Source organism: Podarcis raffonei, chromosome 10 (assembly GCF_027172205.1).
Source record: "Podarcis raffonei isolate rPodRaf1 chromosome 10, rPodRaf1.pri, whole genome shotgun sequence".
NCBI classification, from domain to species: domain Eukaryota; kingdom Metazoa; phylum Chordata; class Lepidosauria; order Squamata; family Lacertidae; genus Podarcis; species Podarcis raffonei.
The window spans coordinates 6,889,136-6,909,291 of record NC_070611.1 but is presented as its reverse complement, the minus strand read 5'-3'; the positions used below and the strand labels follow the sequence as shown (position 1 = coordinate 6,909,291).

The 20,156-nt window shown below is 40.8% G+C and overlaps 1 protein-coding gene across 1 annotated transcript in view; it reads left to right on the top strand.

Annotated features, from left to right (window-relative positions):
- Positions 1–20,156, top strand: part of RELN (reelin) — a 292,640-nt gene that overhangs the window by 173,671 nt on the left and 98,813 nt on the right. Inside the window, exons 18-22 of the mRNA XM_053405719.1 lie at positions 914–1,147; positions 1,744–1,905; positions 8,276–8,512; positions 16,434–16,626; positions 18,807–18,919. Coding sequence (XP_053261694.1) covers positions 914–1,147; positions 1,744–1,905; positions 8,276–8,512; positions 16,434–16,626; positions 18,807–18,919 — 939 coding nt within the window. The remainder of the gene's footprint in view (positions 1–913; positions 1,148–1,743; positions 1,906–8,275; positions 8,513–16,433; positions 16,627–18,806; positions 18,920–20,156) is intronic.

Sequence of the window (20,156 nt, the reverse complement as noted above, 5' to 3'; positions counted from 1 at the left end):
TCAATAAGCTGTAATATAAAATAAATAAGACAGTATTGTAGATGATAAAAATTAAAATTAATTTTTTCCTTACCTGCACTGATGATAGTCATTGTTTGGATGGGGGGCTTTTATCCATTTCCACAGTCACACAATCAATCAGTAGCTGAACTGGGTTCCACACAGTCACAAAAACAATTTAACCGAAAAAGCCTCAAAAACAAAAATGCAAAATAGCTAGCAAAAACAAAAGCGCCAAACTTAATCCCCTCCAGAAGTCCATTTGACTTCTGAAATGTACAAAAACCAAAGCGCAGCTTCTGATTGGTGCAGGTGCCCCAGAAACAATAGCCAACAGCTGCATCAGATGTTCAGCTTCCGAAAAATGTTCGAAAACCGAAACACTTCCGGTTTTTCGGCGTTTGACTACCAAGGCGTTTGAGAACCAAGGTACCACTGTATTACATTTCTCTCTCTGCTATTATGTTTTTATTTTGACCATTCAGTTTCCTTTCCCTAATCTAGTTGCTGTTATAACATATAACACAGCTTCTTGGATTTTTGGAATTCCTGCCCTATGTTATTTTAGTCTGGACAAGGCAGAGGACAGACTGCCCTATAATAAATTCCGCTGCAGTAAATAGGTATTACTGTCAAGTAGAAGAGTTTTGTTGTCTTGGGACAGGATTTCCTCAGTTTAGCAAAAGAATGTTTAAATGTGCTTTAAAAAAAATATTTGTAGAGATTTAAAACTGAAGAGGAATGGTAGCTGGGTAGACTTAATTTAATTTTTTGAAGTTTTATACAGCATTATGGTTGTTATGTCTGAAGACATCTGACTTTATCCATGACTTCATCTTGCACGTTCCATGACTTGATCTTTATAATACCTATAATATTTAGCTGAACATAAAATTCTTATGTTTTATTACAGATGTGATCCTGGCTTTTCAGGGCCCGCATGTGAAATGGCCTCCCAGACCTTTCCTATGTTTATATCTGAGAGTTTTGGCAATTCTAGGCTTTCTTCGTATCACAATTTTTACTCTATCCGTGGTGCTGAAATAAGTTTTGGTTGTGGAGTCCTAGCAAGTGGCAAAGCCTTGGTTTTTAACAAAGACGGAAGGCGTCAGCTTATCACTTCTTTCCTTGACAGCTCACAGTCCAGGTAAATAGAAATAAATGGAAATAACACATTGAAGTTACAACACAGGATCCAGAGAGCCTCAGGTATCATGTATTAAAACTCGCAGCCTCCAACAGAGAAAATTGATCTAACATGTTACTAGTTTCTTAATATACTTCTTATTTGATTTTGGTTGTGTGAAATTTAATTTTAAAATTCATTTGCTTTATCTGCTGCACTAAGTATTTAATACATTTGGGGGCAACTATTGTGTGCCTGAGTTTGCAAACATGCGGCATTAATATCAAAAGTGAGTGTTGGAGCCAAGTGCTAATTAATTATTTATGAGGTTATATTTATTTTGACAGCTTGTGGCAGCTGATTAGATCCATTCGATATCTCCTCCACCCCTCCGGTTCCTAATAAATAATTGAAGGCAATAATGATTGGCATTTTAAAACAATATATTCCACATTGCATTGCTGGACTGAATAAACAATTTCAGCTTCACAAAGACCCTATAAATATTGTTTTCCTTGGCTTGTCTAGATTTTTAAGATTAAAAAAACAACAACAGTTCTAGGAAGAGAATGCTGTATAAATTGCAATTTACAACGATCTATGCCCTTGTTATCTAGGTTCCTCCAGTTCACCTTAAGGCTTGGAAGCAAATCCATCCTGAGTACCTGCAAAGCACCTGATCAGCCTGGAGAAGGAGTATTGCTGCACTATTCATATGACAATGGGATTACGTGGAAACTGCTGGAACATTATTCCTATCTGAACTACCATGAACCAAGGTACAACAGTTATTTTCATGGAGAATGATGTGCTTCCCCAGTTAAGTCTACAGCCCCATCCATAATGCACTTAAGCTGGAGCACTTGTACTTAAGATGATTTTGACAGACTCGGTTTAGTAGGAGTTCTTGGTTGAATTGAAAATACACTATCGCTGCAGTTGTGCAAATTACCTTCATTGTTGTGGGCGTTTTTGTACCCTTCTCATGTTTTGAATTTAATATTATTTCAGAATGTGGGCGCTCCTTAGATATTTATGGATTAACTGTATATGTAATGAAAGGCTACATATTTTGGAAACAATATCAGCAACTGAGTATTATACAGTGGTACCTCGGGTTAAGTACTTAATTCGTTTCGGAGGTCCGTTCTTAACCTGAAACTGTTCTTAACCTGAAGCACCACTTTAGCTAATGGGGCCTTCTGCTGCCACCGTGCCGCCGGAGCACGATTTCTGTTCTCATCCTGAAGCAAAGTTCTTAACCCAAGGTACTATTTCTGAGTTAGCGGAGTCTGTAACCTGAAGCGTATGTAACCGGAGGTTCCACTGTATACTACAGTCAAAGCTACCTAAACATTACTACTCAGAATTATGTCCCTTTCATTTTGGGGAGCCTTATTCTCATACGATTATGCCTCAGTCCCATTATGCACTACAGTATTTAAGGGTTTTACTACATAGAGCCCACACCTAGTTCCCCTCGGCTATGCCCTTGTACCTTCCCAGAGCAATCTGGTAACGACTCTTCTTTCCCTGTTCAATGCGTGGTAATAATGATAGTGATGAGGATTTTAGAATTTCATTTCCTTCCTGAAAGTGGGACTTCCATTCTAGAAGTATTTTCCATGTTATGTATAATGTATGAATTAAGGAAAGCGGCTGCCAGTATATCTATATAGTTTTATGTACCTTTTCCACTGAATTCTTTGTATAATAGATTCCACAACAAGAGGCAGTTTTATTTATTTATTCATTTGCTCTGTATCCTGCCTTTCATCCCAGGAACTCAAGGCTGTGTGTACATGGTTCTTCCTCACAATAAACCTTTGAGGTAGGTTAGATCAAGATAGAGTGACCAGTCCAAGGTCACCTAGCAGACTTATGGGTCAAAGGTCTACAACTAGTCTTTGCCTGCAGCGGCAGGTCATCAGAGAAGGGACTAGCTGGGTATTTCTTGACTTGCCTGTTTGATAGTCAGAATTGCTGCTGGGTTAAACTCAGAGTAACTTTGGGCTTTATTGGAATAGTTATCCTGTGGCGCTGTGGGTTAAACCACAGAGCCTAGGGCTTGCTGATTCGAAGGTTGGCGGTTCGAATCCCTGCAATGGGATGAGCTCCTGTTGCTCGGTCCCTGCTCCTGCCAACCTAGCAGTTCGAAAGCACATCAAAGTGCAAGTAGATAAATAGGTACCGCTCCGGCAGGAAGGTAAACGGCGTTTCCGTGCGCTGCTCTGGTTCGCCAGAAGTAGCTTAGTCATGCTGGCCACATGACCCAGAAGCTGTACGCTGACTCCCTTGGCCAGTAAAGGAAGATGAGCGCCGCAACCCCAGAGTCGTCCAAAACTGGACCTAATGCTCAGGGGTCCCTTTACCCGCACATGTATCTTCATTGGATAACATTGCCAGGAGCAATGTACAACTATACTTCAGTACTATACTTCAGTACTGGATACTTCAGTACTGATTAAAGTAAGCATTATTTATTTATTTATTTATTTTTGAACTTATGTACCACCTATAGGAGGGACGCGGGTGGTGCTGTGGGTTAAACCACAGAGCCTAGGACTTGCCGATCAGAAGGTCGGCGGTTCGAATCCCTGCAACGGGGTGAGCTCCTGTTGCTCGATCCCTGGTCCTGCCAACCTAGCAGTTCGAAAGCACATCAAAGTACAAGTAGATAAACAGGTACCCCTCCAGCAGGAAGGTAAACGGCGTTTGCTGCTCTGGTTCTCCAGAAGTAGCTTAGTCATGCTGGCCACATGACCCAGAAGCTATACGCTGACTCCCTTGGCCAGTAAAGCAAGATGAGCGCCGCAACCCCAGAGTCGTCCAAAACTGGACCTAATGGTCAGGGGTCCCTTTACCTGCACATGTATCTTCATTGGATAACATTGCCAGGAGCAATGTACAACTATACTTCAGTACTATACTTCAGTACTGGATACTTCAGTACTGATTAAAGTAAGCATTATTTATTTATTTATTTATTTATTTATTTATTTATTTATTTATTTTTGAACTTATGTACCACCTATAGGAGGGACGCGGGTGGTGCTGTGGGTTAAACCACAGAGCCTAGGACTTGCCGATCAGAAGGTCGGCGGTTCGAATCCCTGCAACGGGGTGAGCTCCTGTTGCTCGATCCCTGCTCCTGCCAACCTAGCAGTTTGAAAGCACGTCAAAGTACAAGTAGATAAACAGGTACCCCTCCAGCAGGAAGGTAAACGGCGTTCGCTGCTCTGGTGCTCCAGAAGTAGCTTAGTTATGCTGGCCACATGACCCGGAAGCTGTACGCTGACTCCCTTGGCCAGTAAAGGAAGATGAGCGCCGCAACCCCAGAGTCATCCGCAACTGGACCTAATGGTCAGGGGTCCCTTTACCTGCACATGTATCTTCATTGGATAACATTGCCAGGAGCAATGTACAACTATACTTCAGTACTATACTTCAGTACTGGATACTTCAGTACTGATTAAAGTAAGCATTATTTATTTATTTATTTATTTATTTATTTATTTTTGAACTTATGTACCACCCTATAGGAGGGACGCGGGTGGTGCTGTGGGTTAAACCACAGAGCCTAGGACTTGCTGATCAGAAGGTCGGCGGTTCGAATCCCCGCAACGGGGTGAGCTCCTGTTGCTCGATCCCTGCTCCTGCCAACCTAGCAGTTCGAAAGCACGTCAAAGTGCAAGTAGATAAACAGGTACCCCTCCAGCAGGAAGGTAAACGGCGTTCGCTGCTCTGGTTCTCCAGAAGTAGCTTAGTTATGCTGGCCACATGACCCGGAAGCTGTACGCCAGCTCCCTTGGCCAATAAAACGAGATGAGCGCCGCAACCCCAGAGTCATCCACTACTGGAACTAATGTTCAGGGGTCCCTTTACCTTTACCACCCTATACCTGAAGGTCTCAAAATATACAACAACAACAACAACAACAACAACAACCCAATAACCCTCTCCCCAAAAAACCGCACATTTTAAAAGGGCATAGGATTTCAATCAGATCAACCAAAGGCCTGGTTAAAAAGGAATGTTTTTGCCTGGTGCCTAAAGGTGTACAATGAAGGCACCAGGGAAACTTCCCTGGGGAGAGCATTCCACAGAAAGGGAGCCACTGCAGAGAAGACCCATTCTTGGACCTCCTGGGCAGGAGGCATTTGAAGAAGGGCCTCAGAAGATGATCTCAGGGTCCAGGTAGGTTCATATGGAAAGAGGCAGTCCTTGAGGTACTGCGGTCCTGAGCTGTTTAAGGCTCAGAAGTGGCTTACTTGGTGGGATGGAGCAACATCCTCCTGGAACCTGGTTTGTGCTGCTTACCAGGAGAGGGAGAGTTGTGGTGGCAGTGAGGTCAAGTGTTACTAAATCAGTCATGATGGCAGAGTATATCAGCTGGTTAATTTGTCTTTTGGACCAATTCTGATGTAAATTCTTCTTTTGTAGAGGCATACCCATGGGTATTTAGAAAATATTAGGGACTCCTGTTCTTGTTCCTTAGAACCACTGTTTCTGGATTAATTTTTCCAGCACTTCCAAAGTCACTTGTTCCATCTGACTTCTTCTTGTTAATCAGTTAGCACATTCTGTCTGCAAGAATAAATGTGATATCACAAGATACTTTGAGTGCATATATTAAGATTCACAAAGACAGCTTAGCAAGCACTTTCTGAAAGTGCTGTTATTTGCCATGAGTGAAGATGCAAAGAGGTTTTGCATGTATGTGAAGAATCAAAGAGCAACGTAACAGCACATACCTCAGGTAATTATATGGCCCATACAAGGGGGAAAGAAGGAGCACGATGCTAAATGTATGAATTCATTCCCCACCGCCAGTCACTTATGCCAACTTACTTACAGATTTTCTTTGAAGGAAAAAATAAGAAAACACACAGAGAGACTCAGTAGAAATATACTGAAAGCATTTTTTGCCAGTATTTAATTGTACATTGATGGAGACAAATGCTCCTTATGCTGTCCTGCCACACATCTCACCTTGCGTGTTGCATGTGGGCATCTGCTGTTATTGATTTATGGAACATTCACAAAGATGTCATTGCCATGGCAATTAATGTATGCTCCCTGTAGCTGTGTACTGTAATTGCTCCTGGAAATTCGATATTATTCTTAATTTTCTTCACAGTTTGTCAAGTACAGGTTTTGTTGTCACAGCTGTCACGAGAAATCAAGTGGCCTTGAAGACGGTGGTAGGCTCATGGGACTGGCTGGCAAAAGAAATGCATGGGCAGTACAAAACTGCAAACAATCTCATCCTCTGATGGGAGTTCATTTTTATGTTTTAGAGAAATGAGTATTTTCTAGGGATTGTTCCTCCAGAAATACTGCAGTTGGGTCTACAGTTATGTCAGTGCTATGATGAAAACAAATGGAGAAATAAATTGTTTAATGAAGGAATATAACATGTGCTACATGCTGTAGCCCAAGACACTGGGGGCAGTAAAGCTGACAAAAGGTTTTTAATTCAACTTTTGGAATGATTCTAGCATAAAGGGTTTGGTTTTTTCCTCTACTGAGACATGACCTAGAGTTCCATGTCTTTTCCCAAAAAACATTTATTTGAGTGGGAAATTAGCCTGGGAAGCAGTAATTAACAGAAAAAGAGCAAGAAGGGGCAAGGGGCTGATTAACCCTTCCCCCCGTCACGATATTTGTCCAAAAAAAAAAATCCATCCTCTAGGCTACTTTCCCACCTGCTGGGGGGAGACGTCATCCCCATGGATGAGAAAGTGGCTTGTGGGTCATTTGGCAGTGACAATTATATGAGGGGGAGAGTAGAGCAGCCTCTCTTCACATGACCTTCCTTTGCTCAGATTGCCATCTTGCCAAGCCTGATTTTGGTTTTTAAAACTGATGGGAAATGCTATGTAATGTCTAGTAGGGCCCTGATTGCAGCTAGGAATCTGTTCTAGAGATGGCAAGAGTTGCTTATACTTGGTCCGCTGTATGGTGATAATAATAACTGTCATTTTGACTTACCTTAAAAGAGCTGTAACGATTATTGGGAATTATCTATGCATATGAAGAGCTTTTAACATGTTAAACATCTATAGAAAAAAAAGTGAAGTTGCATTTTTCTCCTCTGGACACATTGGCAATTTTTGTGTAAGCCTGTTCCAAAGTTTAGAAATGGTTGCCTGGAAAAGTAAGTATAATGTAGCTCAGGAAAACCTTGCGCTGTAAGAAACTCCCCCTTCATGCACATTTGATCATCGAAACAAGTTTTGTTTAAGTATGTTTTGACAGTCTTTTCCAACAAATATATTCCTGGAGCTGTTGTACATCCACCGTATGGATAACTGGGATGATTTAGACACCCAAAGTGCTAGTTGTGCCTGTTGAAATTCAGACAGCTAATATAAAATTATATACTGCACCATAAATATGTTCTCCTGAAGAATTCAGTGCAGCCCACCTACTGGCTATAGCTTACTTACTATCATAATTTATTGATCTCCAGAGACCTCTTGAATGTGTGCCAGCTACCTTTTGCTGGTGATACACTACAAGAGAAGGCTCTAATTCTTTTCCATTTGCTTTAAGCTAGTACATAATTCTGCTTTCCGCCATTCACATTTTATCACTTGTATTTTTCACCCTGTTCTCCTCTAACTCTGCTTATTTCTAATTTATTTAGCTTTGAATTGTAATCTTTCCACCAAGGTTTGCTTTGTCCTTACCATAATGACATTTGGTTTAGTACCGTAGTCTTGTATAATATTACTAACCTCAGTAACAGCAACTGTGCATTGGGTTTTTAAAAAATACATGCATGCAGGGCGGTCAGTGTACACTGAATTTCACAGAATTAATTAGGGGGAAGGACCCCTGCAAAAAGGAACTTGCAATCTGAATTTTAATAGTGGGGAAAGGAGGGAGGGAGACATATGGGGTAGCAAGTGATAAAACATGAGCAAAAGCAGCTATACATATTTAGACTTGGGTTACAATAGGGGATAAGGATCAGAGCAGGAATAGACAACAGAACGGCAGTCAACGGAGGTTTGTTTTTAGGAGGGATTGGAAGGAAAATATGAAGGGGCTTCATGCAAAGGCATTGGCTTTGTAGAACCATTTAAGAGGTTTCTCTACCATGGCAGTTTCAATAAGTTTATTTTGTTTGTTTGTTTTAAGAATAATTTCAGTGGAGCTACCAGAAGATGCAAGGCAGTTTGGCATTCAGTTCCGATGGTGGCAGCCATATCATTCTTCTCAAGGCGAGGACGTGTGGGCGATTGATGAAATCATCATGACTTCTGTGCTTTTCAACAGTATTAGCCTAGACTTCACTAACTTGGTGGAAGTTACTCAGTCTCTTGGATTTTACTTGGGAAATGTTCAACCATATTGTGGCCATGACTGGACACTCTGGTGAGTATTTTGGGTTTTTGGTGTGAAATTTCATTCTTATATTCACTTGCTTGAGTAGAAGCCCCAGTAAACTCAGCAGAACTTAGTATCATGTAAAAACCTGCTTTTAGGATATGGATATAAATCTTTAAGTAAAGAGGATAATAGAGCATGTTTCTAAGTATCCTAATGAGTGTAGAAAAGGTCTAATTGATTTCTGCAGATGACTCTCTTACTTGTTGTTCATTAGAATTTTCCCCTGGGCACATAACATGAGCAACAATGTGTTCGTTGACCTATATGTAATGAGGGGTAAATTTTACACTGCAATGCAATGTGATTTATGCTTGATGGTGAGCCTGTGCTCACATGGTTTCTTTGCCTGCAACATGTTGGAAGTTTATCATGAACTGATCACTGATGTAAATTAAAGAATAATTAGCTGCTCTGATTTCCTTCAGTTACATTAATTAATTTATGCAAATTAAGGCAGGGAGATGGGACATAACGTGATTAGAGGACACACTTAAAACACAATTGATAAAGAGTTTTCTGTGTAGCTACTTAATCTTTTGTATTTAGCAGGACCTATCTCGCAACAATTCTATTCAAGGGATATATGATCTATCCAAATCTAAGCATTCTAAAGTCTAGCAATGTAATGGGACAGTTAAACACCTATTTATCTCTCTACCCCCATTGAATCCAATGGGGTTTTGAAAGGTTTTCACTGTGGCTGGATAAGTTCCCAGCAGTTTTCAGATATAAAATGGTCTCTGTATGGAAAACTCATAAACGTACTCCCATGAATATTTTCCCCCAGTGTTTTTGCCAACATCCCCATAGTGTGGGATATGTAATATCTACTTGCCAGCTGCTGTCTATTACAAAATCCTGTTACTGCATATCAGATAGGTCATATTTTGCCAGTATAGCAGGCTTCTTGGTGCCCCAAATCACCTATAGAATGGTGTTCACGGAATTGTCTCTTGTTTTGCCATAGCTCTACTTCTGCTCTTAGTTCTGTATTTCACTTTACTGTTGTTTTTTAAAGCTACTCTGCTGTGCGTTGCTGTTGCAGCACCAGCAATTCCCTACACTGCAATTGTATGACACCCTACAGTTCCATGCCACACTACATATTGGAGTATTGCAGTGGCAGATCAGTTATCGAACCACATCCATAATGCTTTCCAGTGCATTACTGTACATTGTAAAGATGGACTGTGACAACAATATGCAGAATGCATATTAGGAGTTTTTATTTTTATTCTGCCCTTCATCCAAAGATTACAGGGCCGTTCAAAATATAAAAATACAAAATGAGAACACCAATTACACAATAAGAGTAAGAACAAAAACAAAGGCCCCCTTCCCACAAGCACATTTCAAAGGATATAGGCCTGGTCAAGGAGAAATGTTTTTGCCTGGCACCTAAAGATGAAGGCACAAAGCAAGCCTCCCTGTGGAAAGAATCCCACAAATGGGGAGTGTTGTGACGTGGGGTTTGTGATTTCAGCTCTCTTGACATAATATGCTGGAGACAGTTCTGTAGTAACACTTCTTTATTAAAGCAAACAAGACTGAGAACTGAGGAGGGGAGAGCTACATTTATAGGGACAGGGAACTAGCTAGGAAGGATACATTTTGGAGGGAACAATATCAGGCAATCACAGTCCTGCCTTTTGGAGGAAACCAATAAGACAGAGGATCCAAATACAGCAGCTTAAATGAACCAATAGTAGCTGTACCCTCTGGAACCAAAAGGCAGTTACTTTACCCTAATGCAAATACAGACAATAATAATACAGATATAAAATCCTTTGACTCAATACACAACAGGGAGCTCCTGCAAAAAAGGTCTGTTCTTGTGTTGCCACACTCTGGACCTCTGGTGGAGAAGGCACACAAAGAAATTTTGTTTGATTTTCTGTGCAAAGTACCTTTAGCCCTTATTCATTTTTTTCCACTTATGAACATTCTCATCACATGCATTTCTTGTGAATTTTATGACAAGAGTGTATCTATTGAATAAAGGGTGATCTGTAGTGAGGACACTGGTACTTCCGTAAAGCCAAAGTGAGAGATTACAAAGTTGAAAGCTGCTTTGTATGGGAGGGTTTCTTTAAAACTAAGTAAGTAAGTAAGTAAGTAAGTAAGTTACTTCTGAATGGATATTTCCATGTATGAGACTATGCTTGCTGTTGTTGTTTTACTGAGGAATGTGAGTAAGACCCAGTGAATAGTACTTCTGGGGAGGAAATATGTGTGTGCTATACAGATTCCAGTATATAGATTCTTTCACACTGAAACATAGGGCCAGATGGGTTTGTCATGGCTAAAGTAGACACACAGAAATCAGTGGAGTTTAAAATTAGGCATGACTACTTGCATCAAGACCAGGAGTTGGCAACCTGCGGCCCATGGGGGTCGTTTAAATGGCCCAGGAGCCACCCCTGAACCAAGCCACCCGCTTGGTGAGTCCTCGCGTGCTTCACTAAACCGGCGTAGCGCGGACTCACTTCCATGGCACCGGGAAATCGCGTCTGCGCAGATGCAATCCGGCCCACGGAGTGATCTCCACGGGAGTGAACTGACCCAGGTGAGGTAAAACTTGATGACCCCTGATCAAGACTAATTGTGGATCCAGCACTTAAGCTATTATTATTATGAAACAAAGCAGTATAATGCACCAATGGAAAGAATCAGTTTTATTAAGCCATGTTTCAGTTGCCTTTGAAGGTTTTATTTCATAATGCACTTGCATATGAATATTGCATTAGCATAAACTTTATGTACTAGTATTACTAATGCATTAGGACTGGTATGGTGAAAAGTTATTTTTCATTAATTGTCAGCATCTGTTCAAATAAAGTTGAAAGGTATCCTGAGTCAAACATGAAGGCTCCAAGCCTGATTACAAGAACTTTATTTTTCTGCTTTCATCAAACCACCCAGTAAACGTTCATCCATCTCTAATCAAGATTTTTTTCCCCCTGCTATGGATTTGCTATATAATGAATAATTTGCTTTGAGAAACTGGAATCATTGTGATTATGAGAAAACAGTAAATAATAGAACTGTTGGCCCAAGGGCACCAAGGCCTAACACGCCAGGACTTTTATTAACAAGTAGATTTTGAACAGTCTGATTTGACTTTCTGATCACCTCTCAAACTAAAAGGAGTTGACTTGGCTGCGAGAACAACGTAAAATGTGCTTTGGCAGTGATAATGAGGCTGTTGAAACTGCATTAACCACTTTAATAAGGACAATGGAAGTACTCACTGCTCATTAAAATGAAACAACATGGCCATGCTCAAACTGTTTGCATCATTTTCATCAAAGAGTTGGCATGAAAGGCCTTTAATGCCATTGCTTTCCCTCTGGTCTCCTTAGATTGGCACAGCATATGTGGGGATTTTTTTGATGGGCTTTTTTATTAGGTGGCAAGGTAAAAGTTCTTTTCTTGTTTTTTCTTCTTTTCTTCTTTTGGTTGCCCCCCCCCGCTCCCCCTGTAAGTCCAAACAAGAAACTACAGTGCTAATTACTCTGCAGCCTTCTCTTCTTTTGGTTGATTATTGGTTGATTATTGCTGAATTGGACAGAAAAGCATTGTGTGCACTTAAATTATTGGGCTGTATAAATATTCTTTGGGTGCTTTGTGAGATGTGAACTATTCCCTTCCCTGACCTTGCATGTCTCAAGGGAAATTTTTTACTTATATCAGGTCTGTGCAAATGGCTGGTAGTTAAATTAATTATTGTTGGCTTCTCCCAGCTGTGAGTCCATTTGCTTCTCATTTTCTAACTCATGACTTTCCATGAGCATGGATTGCTATGGCATGAAGAGTGTTCTCCTGGGAGAACTCTGACAATTGCTTTTTCATTAGAAGAACTGTAGTCAATATGCTATAAATCATTTTACACCATGTCATCTTAAAGCACAATTTCAAGAGGGGGGGGAATGCTTATAATTATATGGTGGGTTTCCCTTTGTCGACAGGAATTTGTAAAGCAGAATCTGTTTCTGCTTCAAGATTTAAGCTCTGGCATTTATAAAAGCTTTTATACATTTTCCCGCTGAAGTATTTCCTCTCCTTTACTGCTGCTTAATGGATGGAAATTAGCTCAAACTATAAAGTAACTTGTTCCATTAATTATCCATTAACATTCAGACCAATATTTGGTGGTGGTAATAATAATAATAATAATAATAATAATAATAATAATAATAATATGAACAGCCCAGATCACCTTTGAAAACTAGAGTGGTTGAACTATACACAGTGGATAAGGGCTGTGTTTTTTCCTGTTACTGTAGGCATATGAAGTAATAACTTAGGTTTGTACAAAGTCACGCTGGAATTATTTCCAGTTTGCTTAAGTGGGGAGGCACTTGTTAATCTTAAAGTTCTGTGAGCATTTGCATAGATATTTGTATAAATATATTACAATAGCAATGAATGAAAGAAAGAAAGAATGAATCTCCGAAGAAATCAGATTTGTGTATCAGTACATCCAATAGCTGCAGTGATCTACGTTGACGGTGGCTCAGCTTTTCCTAAAAGGAGCTAGGTGGTAGTAACCATGGCTACTACTAATGGTTCACAATGGTATCCTAATTCAGATTTCCCCCTTGCATTAATGGCTAATCTGCTAAATACAGAAAAGCATTTTCACAGTGTTTCTGGATGATGTACTGAGCTCCATGGATGCTGGTACCATTACTTGTGTGAAATTCCATATATGAAACTTCACATATGTATTGAGGTCCTTAGGGGTTAAGGCAAGGTGAATCAGACATGACCAAAAAAACCACTTCCCTGTTATAAAAACTTTGCTATCTTCTGAGGCAAAACGACAAGGTTGACTGTGGGAATCTGCAATCTCTTATGTTAACATGCTCGATTTGTCCAACAACAATTTATCTGTATTCACAGGGGTTTCCATTGTTATTGAAAGTCATGGATTCAAAAGTGCAGTGGTTGTGAAAGTCCCTGTACATTTACTTATGCTATTATCCCCACATGTGCCAATTAGTCTACAGTGCTTGCAGGTGGACTGATTACTTTGGGAATACCCACAGAAGTTGACTATTTCTGAGTGTGCACATCATTTAATTAAATGTACGAATAGAATTCATTTCCCAGAAGAATGTTTATAACAAACATCCGCTTGGTTCCTTGTTTCTGGAGAGCATTTGATCACTCTTCTTTTATGATGCAGCCAATATATTTGGCCACCTTCTGACAGTGCTCAAATTGATTCCAAGCATATGTTTTTTCACACAAAGGAAAAGGGGGTCGGGAATCCTGCAGTAAAAATCGGCAGTAGGCAGGTACACTGGAGAATTACAGAAGGACGAAATGAGAGAGGGAATAGAGTCAGTGTCTTTAATGCTACTGAGTTATGGCTACCGGCAATCTGTAGGCATAAAACAAAACTATGAAAAGGAACCGTTGTTGTTTTTTTAAAAGCATCTCTTCGCATATCATGCTCAGAATGGTCCCTGCATAACATACCTTCTTTGATCTTTTTTTGATCCTTTAACAATGGCCTATGAGACAAAGAGATTGTGCTTTCTCAGTATTTAGGAGTTGAGGGGGCAGGGGGAGAAATTCCCCGCACTTAGAAGGCATCAAAGTTATTCTACCCACCCCGGATATATATCCAGTGCAATGAACATAAAAGAAGGCAAGATTATATAGTGGATTGACCAACACAGAGAAATCCAGTTTATTATTCAGCCTGATATATTTTAGCCACGTAGAAGATCCAGACAAATCCCAAATCCTGAGCCAGTCAGGGGAGCTGTGGGGGTTCTTCAGCTTCTCAGAGGTGAAGCAGGATCTGTATGAAGCACCCTGAATCAAAGCAGGGCCCCCCAAATCACTTTGTGGCAGCTCAGCAATTCAGACAATGCTCGGACAGGTGTCTTACTAATGTAACTTGGCTTACCATATAAGGAAAACACCAAGGTAGGAGAGGAGAACGGGCAGCTCCATTGTGACGGACAGGTCTTGCTTACAATCAAAGGGAATCATTTTATCAGGGTTCTCCAGTCCCAGTGCTTTGGGGGAATAATGTTGAAGCAAGTAAATAGCTCTGATCTCATGTGCATCTTGCAGTTTGCCTGTTTTCTGAGGAACAGGAACATTATTTAAAGAGTTATGGTGCGGGAGTTGGAGCGAGACTTTCTGTTGTTTAAGTCCAATGAAGTCCTGTTTCCCATCCTTTCATTTAAAACCGTGCAGTATTTTCATTATCCTTCTGATTTAATCTTCTTGTTGCTTGCTTCAGAGTCTTGTGTTGTTTGCTTGTTCTTATCAGAATCAGTGGGGGGAAACCCCCTTCCCCAAAGGTGTTTGCTTTAAGTTCATTTTTATTTGTCTCATGTGATTCTTATTTAGCCTTACATTATTAAATTGTGTGTGTGTGTGTCTGTCCCGAGTGATTTTTATTTATTTTATTATCAGACAAGCAGTACATGCAGGCCCCAGAAATTCATTTGTTAGGGTAGCATTCACATAACAAGCTGACAATTTCCCGAATTTCCTATGGGGACATTTCTAATCTGTGATTCTCCCTCCACCCACAATGGTTTCTTCCTAAAATGGCTGCAACCGACCAGTGAAAGAGAGACAAAGGGAAAACAGATTTGTCCAATCTCTCCTGCTCTCTTATTTGTCCAATCTCTTTCCCCCCTCCCTCTCTCCATGGTTTCTGCCCCAAAATGTCAGCTGTCAACCAGCAAAGTACATGTAAGGAAGTAGGCAAACTCTGGCTGTTCAGAGCATGCGTTCTTAAGCTTCTGGGGCATAACAATGCCCAACCAATTTAATATTTCCTTTTAAAATGTTGATTTTTCAACATAACCTACTAAAGCTCAAAGGTACATGCTGAGTTAAATTTTAGGCACCAAGGTCCCTCTAGTGCTAATCCCAGGGCTGCTATTGTTCTCTTAGAAGAACAGAATATTTACACTGGCTACGCCCCTGAAAAGAAGGTCCCACACTATTTTAAAGTAAACCTGTGGTTGCCAGGACTCCTGAGTCTCAGAGCCTGAAACTCAGGGGACAAGCAGTTTGAAGTTTAAGGGCATTGCTGCTGAGTGAGCAAGAGGCAGACTATAACCAGAAGAAAATTGTAAGAAGAAAAAGTGGAAGCTAGTACCAAAAATGGGAGAACCCTGAGAGGATGGGACTTCAAGACCTGATAGGAAACTCTACTTAACTGAGGTGGAATCTAGACACATATAAAAAATGTTGCAAAAAGGTTTGTTTTGTTTTTTAAAAAAAAAGGTTTTGAAAAATATATTGAATTTGCCATAGCTTACCATTGCCATCTAGTGTCACCTTTGTATAATGCACTTTACAACACAAAACATTTTATTTGCAGCTGTATAGATGAGTCCTGAGACTGCAGTCATCGCAATGTAACTGGGAGAAAGCCCCTTTGAATTTAATGGGATGTCCTTCTGAATAGACATGGTCTAATTCAGCATAATTCATTCACTGAAAGGCACCACAGATTTTATACCAAAAATGATCCAGCACTTGTTTCAGTAAAACTGCTTCTTAATACTATTGTGGTCCCGGTTTCTACTTAATAATAAACAGCAGATAGCCTTTCAAAATTAAAGACATTTTTTTCCTACCACTTTACTTCCTAGTGTGTAGCATTCTTCCTTGTCTGCATTCTTAGTGACCCAACAGCATACAGAATCCAGCTAATTATTTTCTTGACCTATACTATTCATTGCTTTTTGTAATTTTCTGAACCACAGGTCTTCACTTCCTCATGCCCACAGCATGCACCTTCATGCTGTGAGAAAAAAAGAACAACAGGTATAACTAAACTAAAAGTGTCATGGTCATATATAGCTGCTGGTTCTCAACTATTTTTTAAAGCAAATCCTTATTTCTTCCTTGCTTCTTCCAGTTTTACAGGAGACTCTAAGCTAGCTTCTAGCATGCGCTACGTGGAAACACAGTCTATGCAAATTGGAGCGTCCTATATGCTACAGTTCAACTTGGTCATGGGCTGTGGGCAGCCGTACAGGCCTCACATGGACAACCAAGTGAAGCTGGAATACTCTACTAACCATGGTCTTACTTGGCATCTGGTTCAAGAGGTAAGTTCGCACTTAACACTAAAACATGGTTTACTACTATGTGCACAGGCTGTGTGCGTGGGTCTTGGACTTGTTGCGCTGTCTGGTTTATAGCAACTCTGCTTAATTTCAAAACAGCCCAACTGCAAACAGTGGTTCCTGAACCTGGCTTGCTATACTGACCAGAGTTTGCTATATAAACTATTGTCCCTGGTCCAGATGACACGACAAGCCAAATTGAAGGGAAACAGAAAATAAATGCTAGTGAAATCTCTCTTCCAGAGACCTCATTGGAGGAGAGAGGTGAATGCACAAGCCTGAGGTTTGCTTGGGTTCATTGCAACAGTGTGGACATAAAGCTAACCCCCCATTGAGCATTATGTGATCAAGCCTGCTGATATGTCGAGTTCACACATTCTGTCCTCTCCTCTCCCTCTGGTTTGGAGATAAGGAAGAGACCGGAAGCACGTGCTACCAGTTTAGCACTAACAATTTGTTGATGTGCGCCAAAAGACAAGTCTTTGTTAGGTTAAATTGTGGTTAATTGAAACAGACCAGATTTATTATCTTGGCTGGCTATTAAACAATAGCTTAAACCATGGGTAGGCAAACTAAGGCCCAGGGGACGGATCCGGACCAATCCGGCCTGCCGACGGTCCAGGAATCAGCATGTTTTTACATGAGTAGAATGTGTCCTTTTATTTTAAATGCTTGGCTGGGTTATTTGTGGGGCCTGCCTGGTGTTTTTACATGAGTAGAATGTGTGCTTTTATTTAAAATGCATCTCTGGGTTATTTGTGGGGCATAGGAATTCGTTCATTTTATTCTTCAAAATATGGTCCAGCCCCCCACAAGGTCTGAGGGACAGTGGACCGGCCCCCTGCTGAAAAAGATGGCTGACCCCTGTAATAAGTTTTCCTGTAGGAAAACCAACTCATGGGCTGCGATCTAGAGAAAAATAGACACATTTACACCCCACAGGCACCTGTGGGGCAAGCACTCAGTCAGTACCCTGAGTTCTATTGATTTACATTCGCCTTAGTTTTTCTAGATTTCGTGCACTATCTGCAGGATGCCAATGGCGGACTTTGGGCTCACAAATTTCAGTGGTGCCCTGTGTGACACTCAAATTTGGTGGCCCCCAGCCTCTTGTGATCCATTTTACAGTTTTGTTGTACCACCCCCTGCATTGCAGTGTAGTGCAGTGCAGTGCCCAGTGTGGCCAAACCGGTCTTGCTACCCTAAAACCGCCTCTGGGGAAGCTCAGGTATTCTTCCAATGGAACAAGGAAAGAATCCAGCCCTCAAAGCAACTTTATTCTTCTAGTACTGGATAATTCCGACTTTATTATAGCTCCATCTGTGGGAGGGCTGACCCCAGAAGCAATGTCTGAGGTATAGAATGGCCCCAGAGAATCTAGAAATTGTTATGTACTGAAGTTCTCACCCTGGGCCAGCAGGGGGATACTGTAGATAGTTTTCACTCAGGTCCACATATGCAAATAAGGGATTGAAAGTGACATTCAGTGATTGGATAGTTACAGAAAGTTGTTACAGTTGCGTTGTAGTGGAGCTCTATGTAAGCAGGCTGGCTGACCCCTTCAGTTCTGTTCTGGCCTGTGAATAAACAAGAGCTGTTTGAAGAACCGCTGTGTCGTCTGATATGTTCACCCACAACTTAACAGAAATGGTCCATCCCTGGATGAAAGGCTACTGTTTTGAAGCCTTGTGAGGTATTTTATTCATGACAGAAATATTGTAGCGCAGGATTGGGAACCCATTTCAGCCTGAGGAATGCATTCACTTCAGGGTAATTTTCCAGGGTGCACAAACAAGCAGTAGGTGGGGTGAGAGGCAAAAGGAGGCTAGTTTTTATACACTCTCAAACTCCTCCCAAGCCTTCGTCAAGCCAAGGCATAAATCATTATTAAAGTTCAAGCAGACAATTCAGCCAAGCAAAAGCAGAAAGTGAAGCAAGACCCGTGAGGGGGGAGTCCTGAGGGGAAAGGATGTGTCTGAGGATGGCGTGTGGCCTCTGTAGCATCCCAAGGACCAAAGAGGGAAGTCTGATGTTCCCCTCCCTTGTAGTGAATGTTATTGGTTAAATAACCGTCACACCTTTTTTAAAAAGTTAATTTTAATGTCTTCACGTTAATCCTGATATTCTTGTGTGTCCTGTCCTCCGCCCCTTTCCCCCGTAAGGAATGTCTTCCAAGTATGCCTAGCTGCCAGGAGTTTACACCAGCAAGCATCTACCATTCCAGTGAATATACGAAATGGAGGAGAATCACAGTACTTTTACCTCAGAAAACATGGTAATACCTGCTTTTCCTAATAAACATATCCTGCTGTCTTTCATGCAAATATGAGGGTTGTCCAAATTACCTTTATGGCCCAATTACATTTATAGAGCTATATCAGTCATGCTGTTCTATTATTGGAAACTTCCTTTTTTTAAAATTTATATTTATATTATTAGTTTTATGTTTTTCAAATAAGTCGTTTATTACAAAAGACTTAAGTCTACAATACGCTCTCATCAGAAACACCCACCTTGATGCTACAAGGCAAGGGCGACAAACTTTTTTTAGGCGTGTCAGCATGAGTTTGGCCAAAATCTTCTAGCAGGTGAGGCCAATTCATGTGTTTTTAAAGGGCACCTTTTGGATGTCTTGGGTAGGGAGTCACAATAGGCTTTTGGCATCACAAACTCACAGTAGAGGGCTGGTGGGAGTGGTCAGAAAAAATATTTTAAATAAAATAAATAATAACTGTGCTTGTAAAGATCTCTGCAACTTCCTGTTGCTCAGGAAATTTAGAAGCATGAAACAGTTGTGTTGAAATGTTGATATTATCCATTAATAATTGCTGCTAATTACTGTTTTAAATGGTTTTAATGATTGCATGGTTTTTTGGTTTATTGATATAATGTATTGATATTTTAAATGGCCTCAGCCCAGTATACCTGAAGGAGCGTCTCCACCCCCATCATTCAGTCCAGACACTGAGGTCCAGTTCCCTCACTGCAAGAAGTGAGGTTACAGGGAACCAGGCAGAGGGCCTTCTTGGTGGTGGTGCCTGCCCTGTGGAACGCCCTCCCGTCAGATGTCAAGGAAATAAACAACTATCCGACTTTTAGAAGACATCTGAAGGCAGCCCTGTTTAGGGAAGTTTTTAATGTTCTGGTGAAAGCCATCCAGAGTGGCTGGGGAAAGCCAGCCAGATGATGATGATGATGATGATGATGATTATATTGTAACCCAGTTACAATGAATTGATGAGAGGAGGGATAGGAAATTAATGCTGCATAGGCCCAAATGTCATTTCAGGATAAGCGTCATACTTTTTGTTTCTGGCAATGCGATTCCTTGAAAAAACAATTCATTTGGCTGTAAGCACTACAAAATCTTCTTGGTATCAGGTGGAAATATTTAAGCACACACTTAGCTCTATTATTGAAATCAAAGGGAACCAGTAAAGCTTAGCTTCCCCCTATTATGCTCTGAATTAGTAACAATCATAAGGTTTTTATTAGCAATTTCCATGACCAAA